Genomic DNA, 13,582 nt, shown 5'->3' with positions numbered 1-13,582 from the left:
CAAGAGTGTGGTCTCCATTCAGTTTAGAGCTCTAGGAAATAAGGGAATCCTCAAACCACGATCAGCATCTTTAAGGATACTGGGCTCCTATATTGTCCTTCTTTTTCGCATTACTTCCAGACATTGCTTGCTAACTGATTTTTAGCTATGAGGAACCTTTGGATCAACAAATCTGAAAGCACCAGGTAAGTTTCCTTTAAATCTTAATGAAAGAAATTTTAATTAAAACTTGGATTTTAGAAAGTTCTAAATGGTCTAAGAGTCGAGATAAACTTGAAATGTAATTTTGGAATGAGTTAGAAAGAATTCTTCCCATAGACTTTAAAAATTGGAGGCTAGAAGGAATTGAATTAAAGATTATAATTAAAGGAGAAGAGCACTCAGAGATGCCATTTGTCTAGTAAAATAAACTAATATTTAATAAGCGGAAATATCCCCCTTCAATAAAAGAAAAATTACCATTATTATTATTATTTTTCATTTTCCATTTTATAATCAAATGGAAAACAGGGTCAAAAGATAAGCAAACGTATCCTGGTCTTGCAGCTGTTAAATATCAAAATCGACCACTATAAATTATAAATTAATTTAATTCATCATTAGGCTGATGGATTGCTGATACTTCAGGTAAGGTCACATTTCCAGCAAAGCTGGCAGGATTATATGTATTGAGCCTTTCTATTAGGCCCTGATTATTAATCTCATCAATCAGAGACAATTCCTTGAGAGTCACTATGTGGCAAGATAATAATAATAATAATAACAGAGTTGGAAGGGACCTTGGAGGTCTTCTAGTCCAACCCCCTGCCCAGGCAGGAAACCCTACACTATTTCAGATAAATGGTTATCCAACATTTTCTTAAAAATTTCCAGTGTTGGAACATTCACAACTTCAGCAGGCAAGTCGTTCCACTTATTGATTGTTTGTTTTTTTTTATTCAAAAAGTTTTACAGAAAATTTTTTTCCCCCTTTCCCCCCACCTCCCCTCCCCCCTTCCTTCACAACCCCTCCCCGACTTCCCGGAACAAGCACAAGGTATAGTTAAAAATAAAACAAACATATGCTAAAAAATTTTCGTCCCAACTTAATTATACCCCTACAATCATCAATTCCTAACTTCCCCCGAAAACAATCAAAAATAATACATCATAATCATTCAAAAACAGTCTGATAACTCTTAGTCTGATATCTACTTTGAATATAGTCAATCCATTTTTCCCATTCCTTTAAGTATCTTTCTTGCGTATTGTCTTTCAAAAAGGCTGATATCTTCGCCATCTCAGCCAAATTGGCAACTTTCAATATCCATTCTTCTATTGTAGGTACTTCTTTTTTCTTCCAGTATAACCAATCACTTATTGCAGAGAGAGCAGCTGCTTCATAGTATAATTTAAAATTGGGCATTTTTAAACCTCCCCTTTCCCGGGAATCTTATTGATTGTTCTAACTGTCAGGAAATTTCTCCTTAGTTCTAAGTTGCTTCTCTCCTTGATTAGTTTCCACCCATTGCCTCTTGCTCTGCCCTCAGGTGCTTTGGAGAACAGCCCGACATCCCTCTTCTCTGTGGCAGCCCCTGAGATACTGGAACACTGCTATCATGTCTCCCCTAGTCCTTCTTTTCATTAAACTAGACATACCCAGTTCCTGCAACCGTTCTTCATATTTTTTAGCCTCCAGCCCCCTAATCATCTTTGTTGCTCTTCTCTGTACTCTTTCTAGAGTCTCAACATCTTTTTTACATCGTGGCGACCAAAACTGAATGCAATATTCCAAGATGAGCATCAAACAAATTGAATGAATGAATAGATGAATGAATGAATGAATGAATGAATGAATGAATGAATTCCTCTTGTTCTGCCTCCCCCCCAAAGGAAAAGCAGGTACAGGCCCTTCTGCGTAATTCTATGAATCTTCTTACCAGTCACTAAGTATGCAATTCCCTTCGACCTCGTTTCCTCGGTCAGCTGGTCAGTCTTGTTCAGATAGTCCAAGATGTAAATATTGGGGGCCAAGAGGGCCATGTTTTGTTCCCCACAGCCAGAAGGCAACCGGAGAAGCTGCTGCACGTTCTGGATGGCTGAGCTTAAGATGTCACCTGTGGCAGGCAAGAGAGATATGAAACACATCAAGAGTTGGGAATACTTTGAGGAGCGAGGAGACATTTCAACGTGAGTGAAATGGAAAGTCCCAGAAGGTCAGGGAGAGGCAGATTTGGTCAGGGGACAAAAGAGCAGGAGGGACAGAAAGTACAAGAGCAGGAGGGACAGAAAGATTATTGTAATGCTCTCTACATGGGGCTCCCCTTGAGGTGCACCCGGAGGCTTCAGTTAGTCCAGAATGCAGCTGCGCGGGTGATAGAGGGAGCTTCGCATAGCTCCCGTGTAACACCGCTCCTGTGCAGACTGCACTGGCTGCCTGTGGCCTTTCGGGTGCACTTTAAGGTTTTGGTTACTACCTTTAAAGCGCTCCATGGCTTAGGGCCTGGGTACTTATGGGACTGCCTGCTGTTACCTCATGCCTCTCACCGACCCGTACGCTCTCACAGAGAGGGACTTCTCAGGGTGCCGTCTGCCAAGCAATGTCGGCTGGCAGCCCCCAGGGGCAGGGCCTTTTCTGTTGGAGCTCCTACGCTCTGGAACGAACTTCCCCCTGGGGGTTGCCTGGCGCATAGATCCTGGCACAGCTGCCCAAGCCAAAACATCTCTGGCAGTGCGGTGCAGTGTAGTCCAAAACATCTCTCACACTGCACCGCACTTTGGCAGTGCGGTGTAGTGCAAAAAAACAGAAAAAACTAGCAACAACAATCAACCAACTACTAAGACACAGAAGATCTCGCGTATCTCATGCCACAACAAGTGGTGATAAGGACCCTGCCATCCACCTGGCAGAAAAACAAGTTTTAAAGGCTTTTCAAAATGAGGTCAGAGAGGGGGGCTGTATGAATCTCAGGCTCTTTCTGATTTCTAAGCAGACTATTTATTGTACATGGAAGTGTTCCTTGGTGCCTCCAAACGGCATCTCCCTTGTGTGGTTCTTCAGGAAAACTGAGAATTGGCTTATGAAGTCTCTGGATCTGCATAACCTCCTCTTGAAAAGAAAAACTTCCATCTTTCTAAGATTGTCTGTTCAAGTAACAAACAGTTCACACCCCTTGCGAGATCCGTTCTTCTGAGTTGTCATGTATTTTTAATAAAAATCTGCAGGGAACACATGCATGAAGTACGGTAGTATAGTATAAATGTTTGTTGTATTTTGGCTGTTTCTCAACACCAAATAGACAGCCTTCCAAGCAAACCTCCTCCAAAAAGACCCCTTGATTGAAAACGTGGGGACCTTTTGAAATGGTTAAAAACGCTCAATTTATTCATTGGAAAACTGAGAACCCAGATTTGAGACCCGTGTGCTGTGTGACAGGATGAGCTTCCGCCCCAGCTCCTGTCCACCTAGTAGTTTGAAAGCATGCAAGCGCAAGTAGATAAATAGGCACCACTTAGGAGGGAAGGTCACCTTTCGTGTGCCTCAACATATAGCCATGATGACCAGGGGTGAAATCTACTTACTTTCCCTACTGGTTCAGGAGTGTGTGCGCGTGTCATGTGCAATTTTGGACCCTCTGCACATGCGCAAAGCTTTCTGCGCATGCGCAGAGGGTCAAAAACAGGTTACTTCCTGGTTAAAACCTGGAAGTAACAACATCCAGGTGGGTGAGCGGAGCCTTATGCTTCCATTGCTACCAGTTCACCAAACCATGCATCACTGCCACTACCGGTTCGCTCGAACCGGTGCGAACCGGTAGCATTTCACCCCTGACGATGACTACAGAAACATCTTCGGACAATGCTTTCTCCCTTGGCTAAAAAACAGAAATGAGCAGCACCCCCTAGAGTTGGACATAACTGGACGGGGAAACCTTTACCTTTACTTCCCCAAGGAGAAGGAATAGCAGCCTGCGCACAGATTCTTGCAATAGTGCATCACTTACCCAACACACAGCAGAAAGCCCTGGCAGATTTCTCCACTATGTTCTCTGGGACCTTTAAGGAAATAGCTGTGGATTGGCTGTCTTCTGCAAGCAAGGAGAGAAAAAACAGGTCAGTCTGAATTGAGTTTCTTGGTTCTTTTATTGCTAATTTTCTCATTTGCGGCTGTCTCTACCCATTATTTAATGCAATGGATGGGGACATTTAAGAATTGGCTTCTCCTTTAGATTTCACAAGTTCTAGGAAGTTCACCTATAGCTCTAAGCAATAGCAATAGCACTTAGACTTATATACCGCTTCACAGTGCTTTACAGCCCTCTCTAAGAGGTTTTCAGAGTCAGCCTATGGCCCCCAACAATCTGGGTCTTCATTTTACCAGCCTCGGAAGGATGGAAGGCTGAGTCAACCTTGGAACCAGTGAGAATCAAACTGCTGGCAGTCGGCAGAATTAGCTTGCAATACTGCGTTCTCACCACTGCACCACCAGGGCTCTATGGCTGCATGTTTGCCCACCCTTATTCTATAGGGGCCATATGATTCTCTTAGGCGTCTGCCTAAAGAGGTTTTTTTAATATATATAAATGTAAGGATCATACTGTAGAGCCGGGTTTCTCAAATTTGGCAAGTAAGACATGTGACCCTATGTGGGTTAGGGAATTCTGGGAGTTGAAGTCCCTATGTCTTAAAATTGCCATGTTGGAGAAATAGCAATATATTGTACAGGAGCAATTAATTCCTTTTTAAATGTATTTTTTAAAAATCCATTGCAAGGATGGGATGACTTTCCTGGGGTTGTGAAATGCTAATTAGGATTAGAAGTGATCAGTTTTAGAGAACATGGTGAGCCCAAGTTCAATTTTGGCCTGAAATCTCCAACAGAAAATGCTCTAAAGACTTGGCTAACAGGTAGATTTTTAGCTAACTTGTAATTATTATGGAATCGTATTATTTCATGGACCGAGCCTGCCATGCTATAAATACCTGTTTAATATATTGAGGTGCCTTATGGAAAAATTAAGACTATGGGAGCAATTACAGTTTAAGCTGGCAAAGCTTTATGTCTATGGAGATTCTCAGCCATCCGGGTCATAGTTGTCTTAAAGGTGCTTTTTCAAAAGGCAACTGGACTTTCCTTGTTTTTCTTTGAAGATGTTTCACTTCTCATCCCCCCACCTGACCATCCAGTCAGAACTGATGAAGCTTCTTGGATGAGAAATGAAATTTCTTCTTCTTCCTCAAGGAAAAAACAGTCCAGCTTCCTTTTGAAAAAAAAAAAAAAGCACCTTTGAGATGATCGGCAAAGCTTTATACATCATAGTAAGAAAAGCATCTTAATTTACAGCTGGAAAACAGCCAGTTCAGTAACCATTTAGGAAAAATAATGTGACTCTCTCATCATGCGGCTGAATAAAGTATGTATTCATTACTTTATCCAGCCATTCCATTTGGCATCCTCCAGCTGAGCAGTCTCCATCTCCCTTATCCAAAATGTTAGAAATCATGTTTCTATAAAGCACCACACAGAGCAAACAAAGAGTACAATCACCATGTGCTTTACTGCTCAACTCCATAACTGTAACAGGAAGCTCTACTCAGAACAAAAGAGCATAGAGTATATGCCATAGATCCAAACTTGTAAATTCTGCCATCTACTGGCTGAACACTACTGTACGTGCTGCATAGAAACACATTTCAAACAATGAATTCCAACACACAATAATCCATCCTGGCTGGGGATAAAGAGATTTGTATGCCAACGCATTTGGAGGCCAGAGAAGGTTGAGCTCACTCTGGAGCTGACTTTGTGCATTAATCATGGAAGCTGCAGGAAGGAGAAAGTGGGGGCTGATGGTCCATACTTACTGGCTCCACATAGCAAATTGTTGATGACCACTTCATTCTCGATTCCTTCAGGCTTTATGAAAAGAAAAGAAGAGGGAGAAAGTGAAAAATGAATGTTTAGATATTTCTTACAATTCCTAAATTATTTTCTGAATTTTTGAAAATCTCCTATGCCGGTGAAAGCTGGGTGGAGGAGAAACTGTGGTGTGGTCGCAAGGAATAAAATATTGGCAGAGACCGATGGACAGAGCTTGAACTCACAAGGAAAGGTAGGTGTGGAAGGTGGGGGAAAAAAGGAAGCAGCCCTGCCAGGTTGGGGGATTATTTTAAGGGGCAATAAAAGTTTTGCTGCCAAGTGAAACATTTGTCAAGTGAATTTATCTCACTAGGGGGCAGTGCTCATCTCCGTTTCAAAGCCGAAGAGCCAGCGCTGTCTGAAGACATCTCTGTAGTCATGTGGCTGGCATGACTCAACGCCAGAGGCGCACAGAACGCTGTTACCTTCCCACCAAAGGTGGTCCCTATTTTTCTGTTTGCATTATTTACGTGCTTTCGAACTGCTAGGTTGGCAGAAACTAGAGCAACGGGAGCTCACCCAGTTACGCGGCACTAGGGATTCGAACCGCTGAACTGCCGACCTTTCGATCGACAAGCTCAGTGTCTTAGCCACTGAGTCACTGTATAGAAATCGCTAGTTTTATATTAATATGCAAAAGCAAAAAGTTGAGGTTGGGGAGTGTGTTCATCTTCTACTGTGCTAGGAAGATGCCCCCTTTTCTCTCTTTTCCTCTTCCCCCTTTCCCCCATTCTCTTCCCTTCCCTTAATTTCCTATTTTCTTTTCGTGTTCTTTTTCTATTTGATATAATAAAAATAAAAATGATTTTTTAAAACGGATGCTGAGTTTGAGAAACACTGAGTTAGCTGAATGTGATGGGTGCCAAGAAACTAAGCAGGGTTGTACCCGGTTGTTACTTGAATGGGAGAATACCAGGAAGATAAAAGGTTGTAGGATAGAGAGAGAAGTGTGTAGAAAGTTAGCACCCACCCCTCTCTTAAAAAAATGAAATATTTTAGGAAATATTAAAAAGGCAGAATAAAAGAGAAATAGAAATCTTAAAAGAGACAGAAACTCAGCTCCAGGTCCCTGCCCAGAGCAGATATTTGGTGCCCATTAAGGACTGGGCCAGCTAATCTACAAAACAAAAGGTCTTCAGCTCCAGGATGATGAGATTATCCTTCAAGGCAAAGCCATTCAGCCAAAATAGGAACTGCATTGCATCAGCCCAAGTTTTAACCAAGCTTGACTCAGATAACCTACAAAATTAGCTACAACCTCTGACTACAGCCAAGAGAATACATGCTCTTGCCACAGGAACAGGAAGCTCAAGGGCAAAACCCAAGAGAGGGTATAAAAGCCACTCACTCTCAGCCCCATGTGGTCAGCTGCCCAGAACCACCCACACGCTTCCGCTTCACCAATCAACCATCTTTCCAATCAGCCTCCATGTTTCCAGTGTCTTTCTCCCCACTTGGAACTGAAGCAGATGGACATTTCTTCCAAAAAATGGAAAAAAAACCCAACCCCTTTTACACTGTCATCAAGAAAATTTAATTTATTAGGAAACATGACTCTGACTTTAATATATCATTACTTTCAATTCCATCCTTGCCCTCGCCACACATGAGAGCAGCCTGTACGTACCTCAACTAGAAGGCTTTTGACCACGATGTCCCTTTGTCCTTTGGCAGGCACTTCCGGGATTTCGTTCCCACAGAGCTGGGTGGATTTCAGGGCCTCTGCGGTTATTGTGAAGTTGACTTCCCCTAGAACCAAAATGGACACTTAGTCAGGCGTATTCCCAGATTGCTTGACCATCTATGAACCATGGTGGCGCAGTGGTTAGAATGCAGTACTGCAGGCTGTTTCTGCTGACTGCCAGCTGCCAGCAGTTTGATTTTCACCAGGCTCAAGGTTAACTCAGCCTTTCATCCTTCCCAGGTCGGTAAAAGGAGGAGCCAGATTGTTGGGGGCAATAGGCTGGCTCTGTAAAATTGTTTAGAGAGGGTTGTAAAGTGTTGTGACTCGTCCTCCCTCCTCTCCTCAGCCGGGTCCCTCCCGTCTCCAACCGGGCCTGTTATCAGACTCCGAGTCTGCTAATGAAGATGAACGGCCTGTCATGCCTCCAGCCCCCGGCCCTGGCCCCATGCCCGGAGAAGATTCCAGGAGTGAACAGACAAGCCCAATAAATCTCACTCATGCAGCGTGTATTCCTTTGGCTCAGCCGTCAGAGCAGGAAGCCAGCCAGGTATTGGAATTGCTCGGGCCTACTCCTTCTGACCCCTCCCTTTCCCAGACAGCAGATCCAGCTGAAGACAATTCAAAGTGGGAGGATCCTCGCTTCCGGAGATCTGAGAGGCGACGCCAGCAGAAGGAAGGGAGGGGCAGGTCTGGATAAATGCTGAGTCATGGAGCCACACCCCACAGCCTATATAAAGGACCTGCTTTTGGCATTCCAACCTTGACTCCAGCAAAGTCTTATCTAGTTTGCTGATATCGGACCCTATCGCTGAAGTCACAACTTGGACTCCTGCCTGCCCTGATAAACCTCGAAGGAACTTGGCAAACTGCAGAGGCTTCGTTGCCAAGTTTGTTACGGACTTCCTTGACTCGTTCGTCGGAGTGGGGGGTGGGACACAACATAAAGGCACTGTGGAGAGGTATATAACTCTAAGTGCTATTGCTATGGCTATTCTTTTTTTTCTTTATTTCTTTTTTTTTTTGGTCTGGGTAAGGATCAACAGCCAGTGAAACCCTAGGGAGCTTGAGCTGGGTCTAGACAGTAAGAATGGTAGAGGTAAGTCCTCAACTTACGACCACAATTGAACCCAAAATTTCCATTGCTAAGTGAGACAGTGGTTACGTGAGTTTTGCCCCGTTTTACGACCTTTCCTGCTGTGGTTGTTAAGGGAATCGCTGCAGTTGTTAAGTTAGTAACACGGTTGTTAAGAAGGAAATCTGGCTTCCCCAACTATTGCTGGTCAAAAGGTCGCAATAGTTGACCAGGTGGCTCCTGGGACACTGCAACCGTCGTAAATACGAACCAGTTGCCAAGCATCCGAGTTTTGATCATGAGACCATGGGGGATGCTGCAAAGGTTGTGTGAAAAATGGTCACAAGTCATTTTTTCCAATGCCCTTGTAACTTTGAACAGTCACTGTTGTAAGTCAAGGACTACCTGTACAGGGGTTTCAGTGAGGTTATACTTATAGGCGTAAGTACCCATCAAATTCTCTCTCTCTCCCTCTCTCCCTCTCTCTTTCTGTGTCTGTCTGTCTGTCTGTCTCTCTTTCTCTCTCTCTCTCTGTCTCTCCCTGTCTCTCTCTTTCTCTCTCTCTCTCTCTGTCTCTGTCTCTCTCTCTGTCTCTGTCTCTCTGTCTCTGTCTCTCTCTCTCTGTGTCTCTCTCTCTCCTCTCTCTCTCTCTCTCTCTCTCTTTCTCTCTCTGTCTCTTCTCTCTCTCTCTCCTCTCTCTCTCTCTCTGCCTATCTCTCTCTGTCTCTCCCTCTCTCTCTTTCTTTCTCTCTCTCTGTCTCTCTTTCTCTCTGTCTCTCTCTCTCTGTCTTTCTCTCTCTCCCTCTCTCTCTCCCTCTCTCTCTGTCTGTCTGTCTGTCTCTCTCTCTGTGTCTTTCTCTCTCTCCCTCTCTCTCTCTCTGCCTGTCTCTCTCTGTCTCTGTCTCTCTGTCTCTCTCTGTGCCTTTCTCTCTCTCCCTCTCTCTCTCTGTCTGTCTGTCCGTCTCTCTCTGTGTCTTTCTCTCTCTCCCTCTCTCTCTCTCTGCCTATCTCTCTCTGTCTCTCCCTCTCTCTCTCTTTCTTTCTCTCTCTCTGTCTCTCTTTCTCTCTGTCTCCCTCTCTCTCTCTGTGTCTTTCTCTCTCTCCCTCTCTCTCTCCCTCTCTCTCTGTCTGTCTGTCTGTCTCTCTCTGTGTGTCTTTCTCTCTCTCCCTCTCTCTCTCTCTGCCTATCTCTCTCTGTCTCTGTCTCTCTCTGTCTCTCTCTGTCTCTTTCTGTCTCTCCATCTGTTTCTCTGTTTCTCTCTCTCTCTCTGTCTCTCTCTCTCCCACCCCCCTTCAGACTGCTTCTGAATTTGTGCTTGAAGTGGAAAGGAATGAAACTTTGATTTTGGGTTTTACCGATTAGATTGATTGATCTTTATAGAAATGGCTTGTTCCTATTATTATGAAAAAACAAAAAGCTGTGATTTGATGTTAACGCCTTGTTTTACTGCAACAGAGAGAATCGGAAGTCAATGTTTCTTTTTCTTTTTTTCTTATCCTTCCTCACTTTCCTTCCTTTCTTATCCTTCCTCACCGTTTTCCAATTTACTTTTCTATTTGGTATCTTATTTTATCTTATAACCCAACAACAACAAAAAAGTATACGGAAAATATGCATGCCGGCCAAGGCACAAGCCTAAGAAGTCATGTTTGGCCTTCACCACTTACCCAGAGTTTTGGGAGTAACGTTCCAGGAGACCGTTTTCCTTCCATCCACAGGCAGACAATAAGAAGACTGTTCCTTTTCCACTGGGGTAGCGTCGTAGTCAGGAGAAAGTAGTAGCGATATGCTGATCTGTTAACAGCCAGAAAGGAGTCAGATGGAGAAGAAGGTCACCGTTGCCTCACAGGCTCACAGAACAAGGAGGAAGAGGAGATGAATGCCACACAAAATGTCAGATGGGCCTCAAGCAGATGAGGAGAATCTGATCCCTTCCAAAATCCCGCTGAACTACAATTCCCAGTCGCGCCGGATGGCAGTTAACTCTGAGGGAGGCTGAGAACTTTAGTTCCACAAAATCAATTCCAGGTTGCATGAAGACAGGAATAGAATCAAGGTGGTGAGAAGGGTTACTACCAGTAGAGTTTGATCACATGACCATGGGGTCATAAATGTAAAAAATGGTCATAGTTCCCTTTTGTCAGTGCTACCCTAACTTGGAACGGTCACTAAATGAACTATGAACTACCTGTATACACGGCCATGCCCAGTGATGAAATCCAAATTCATTTACTACCAGTTCTGTGGGCGTGGCTTGGTGGGTGTGGCAGGGGAAGGATACTGCAAAATCTCCATTCCCTCCCCACTCCAGGGGAACGATACTGCAAAATCTCCATTCCCACCCCACTCCAGGGGAAGGATACTGCAAAATCTCCATTCCCACCCCACTTCTGGGGCCAGCCAGAGGTGGTATTTGCTGGTTCTCCGAACTGCTCAAAATTTCAACTACCAATTCTCCAGAACCTGTCAGAACCTGCTGGATTTCACCCCTGGCCATGTCTCCAGAGAGAGAGATCGATGCAGTCAGGAAGAGAATGGAGGGGGAGGAGTAAGTCACGGTAACAGAGTTGGAAGGGACCTTGGAGGTCATCTAGTCCAGGGGTCTCCAACCTCGGCAACTTTAAGACTTGTGGACTTCAACTCCCAGAATTCTGGGAGTTGAAGTCCACAAGTCTTAAAGTTGCCGAGGTTGGAGACCCTTGATCTAGTCCAACCCCCTGCTCACGCAGGAAACCTGTACTAGGGATTCGAACCGCCGAACTGCCGACCTTTCTGATCGACAAGCTCACTGTCTTAGCCACTGAGCCACCTAGTCAGATGGAAGGATTCCTCACCTGGATGGGGCGTCTGAGGTAGTTGTAGACGGTGGCCTTCAGGACAAAGGCTTCTCCCCGTATTACGTTGTATGGCATGGTGAGATCCACAAAGAACGGCTGGAAGGCCTTGACGAAGGTGGTTTTGGCCAAGCCGAAACCCACCGCTGGGGACAAGCAGAAAGCTCCAGCTCTCCACTCGGTGATGGTGTCGGGAATGGTGACGGGAAGGGTGAGCTCAGTCTCGCTGCTGAGGGAGGCAAGAGAAGCAGAGGTGAGGATGGATTCCCCCAAGCAATACAGGCCGTCTTCAACTTATGACCACCGTTGTATGCCCAAAGTGTATGTTGTTAAGCAAGAAACGTGTTAAGTGAGTTTGGCCCCATTTTCCTTGCCACGTTTGTCAAGCAAATCGCTGAAGTTATTAAATGAGCAACAAGGTCATTAAGTGAATGTGGGTCCCCCCCCACCGTTGACTTTGCTTGTCAGAAGGTCGCAAAAGGGAATCCCATGACTCCAAGACACAGCAACCGCCATAAATAGGAAGCAGTTGCCAAGCATCCAAATGTTGATCACGTGGCCATGGGGATACTGCAACCGTCATAAGTACGAGTCAAATTGTCAAACATCCGAATGTAAACCATGTGAGTGGCCATGGGGATACTGCAACGGTCGTATGTGTGACAAATGGTCGTAAGTCGTTTTTTCCAGTGACGTTGTAACTTTGAATGGCCCTTAACCAACTTATACTGTTGTAAGTCGAAGACTCCCTGTATTTTCATGGCCTGACAAAGTGAGAAAACAATCAACTTATAACCGTTCATTTAGTGACCATCCGAACTTACAACAGGACTGAAAAAAAGTAACTTGCGACCATTTTTCACACTTAACAACTGCTGCAGCATCCCTGAGGTAAAAATTTGGATGCTTAAGCAACTGACTCGTATTTATGACGGTGGACGTTTCCAGGAGTCATGTGATCGCCTTTTGTGGCCCTCTGACAAGCAGAGTAAGTGGGGGAAGCCAAATTCACTTAACAACCAGGTTACTAGCTTAACCACCTCAGTGATTCACTTAACAACTCTGTTAACAACTCGTAAAATGAGGCAAAATTCCCTTAACCACTGTCTTGCTTAGCAGCATCAGTTTTGGACTCGGTTGTGGTCGTTAAGTTGAGATGGACAGTTCAGAAATGTGACATATAAATAAATAAATAAACAAACACCGGTAGTCCTTGACTTACGACCACCACCGAGAAGAGGCTCCTATCTATGAGTGCAGTTCCATGGCTGCATCTGCCCTCCAGCTGTGCCTGATGAGCTCTTGGCTGAAAGGGGGGACTGACCCAAACTCAGCCTCTCTCCCTTGAACTGAGAAGGTGGCAGAGACCCCCCACAGGAGGGGGCACAAATAATGAAACCCACATTTGTTGGCAGGAGGAGCTGAATGCTGGAAAATGGACATGGTGTGTGTGTGTGTGTGTGTAGGAATTAGCAGCATAAAATGGCATAACGGCCCCTTTTTTCTACTTTCAGTTGACCTTCCGTGTATCCCAGGACTGGATCTTCTTCCCAAAGAGTCTTAAATCCATAAAGAGAAAGAGCCTCCATCAGACTTGAGGAGCATCCGGGTACCAGGCGCCTCTGGGAAACCAGGTGTCCGGATCAAGGGGCTCACAGGGGGACCCGCCCTGTGCTTGCTATAAGCTATGAGGTCTTAAAATTCCTCCCTGGAGAGCTACCCGTTCCACCAAGCATAGAATCCTTGGATTACCCAAGAGGTTTTAAAGACCATATCCAGGTTTCTGGGAAGAAGGTCCTAAAGGTTGTGTCCACTGCTTCTGCGCCATCCCTTTTAAATAATTCCGGTCCCGGTGGTCCTGCCAAACCGCTTTCCATGCTGCTGTAGACCCTCGGGTCTGCAAAGAGAAAAAACTTGCATTTCTTCCATGCCTTTTGTATTTTAGCATCTCCAAGCTGTCCTTCAAAGATGAATTCTCCAAAGCCACGCCCATCACCCTTACAACCATTTAGAAGATAATCATTCCCCCTTCTGAGAGCCACAAGCACTCAAGAATGTTAAACGAAGTGAAGGAAATGCAGGAAAGAAAGCG

General features: G+C 44.8%; 1 protein-coding gene across 2 annotated transcripts in view; it reads right to left on the bottom strand.

Annotated features, from left to right (window-relative positions):
* The window catches only part of LOC131192027 (alpha-2-macroglobulin-like), a 95,361-nt gene that overhangs the window by 23,815 nt on the left and 57,964 nt on the right, over window positions 1-13,582 (bottom strand). For both annotated transcript variants that reach the window (XM_058170784.1, XM_058170783.1), the window contains exons 18-24: window positions 13,243-13,387; window positions 11,491-11,719; window positions 10,324-10,450; window positions 7,527-7,648; window positions 5,845-5,896; window positions 3,984-4,067; window positions 1,920-2,096 (exon numbers count right to left, since the gene is read on the bottom strand). In XM_058170784.1, the coding sequence (XP_058026767.1) occupies window positions 1,920-2,096; window positions 3,984-4,067; window positions 5,845-5,896; window positions 7,527-7,648; window positions 10,324-10,450; window positions 11,491-11,719; window positions 13,243-13,387 (936 nt within the window). The remainder of the gene's footprint in view (window positions 1-1,919; window positions 2,097-3,983; window positions 4,068-5,844; window positions 5,897-7,526; window positions 7,649-10,323; window positions 10,451-11,490; window positions 11,720-13,242; window positions 13,388-13,582) is intronic.

The sequence above is a fragment of the Ahaetulla prasina genome, chromosome 2 (assembly GCF_028640845.1).
Source record: "Ahaetulla prasina isolate Xishuangbanna chromosome 2, ASM2864084v1, whole genome shotgun sequence".
In the NCBI taxonomy this organism is placed as follows: Eukaryota; Metazoa; Chordata; class Lepidosauria; order Squamata; family Colubridae; genus Ahaetulla; species Ahaetulla prasina.
This window is presented reverse-complemented; position numbering and strand designations above follow the sequence as displayed.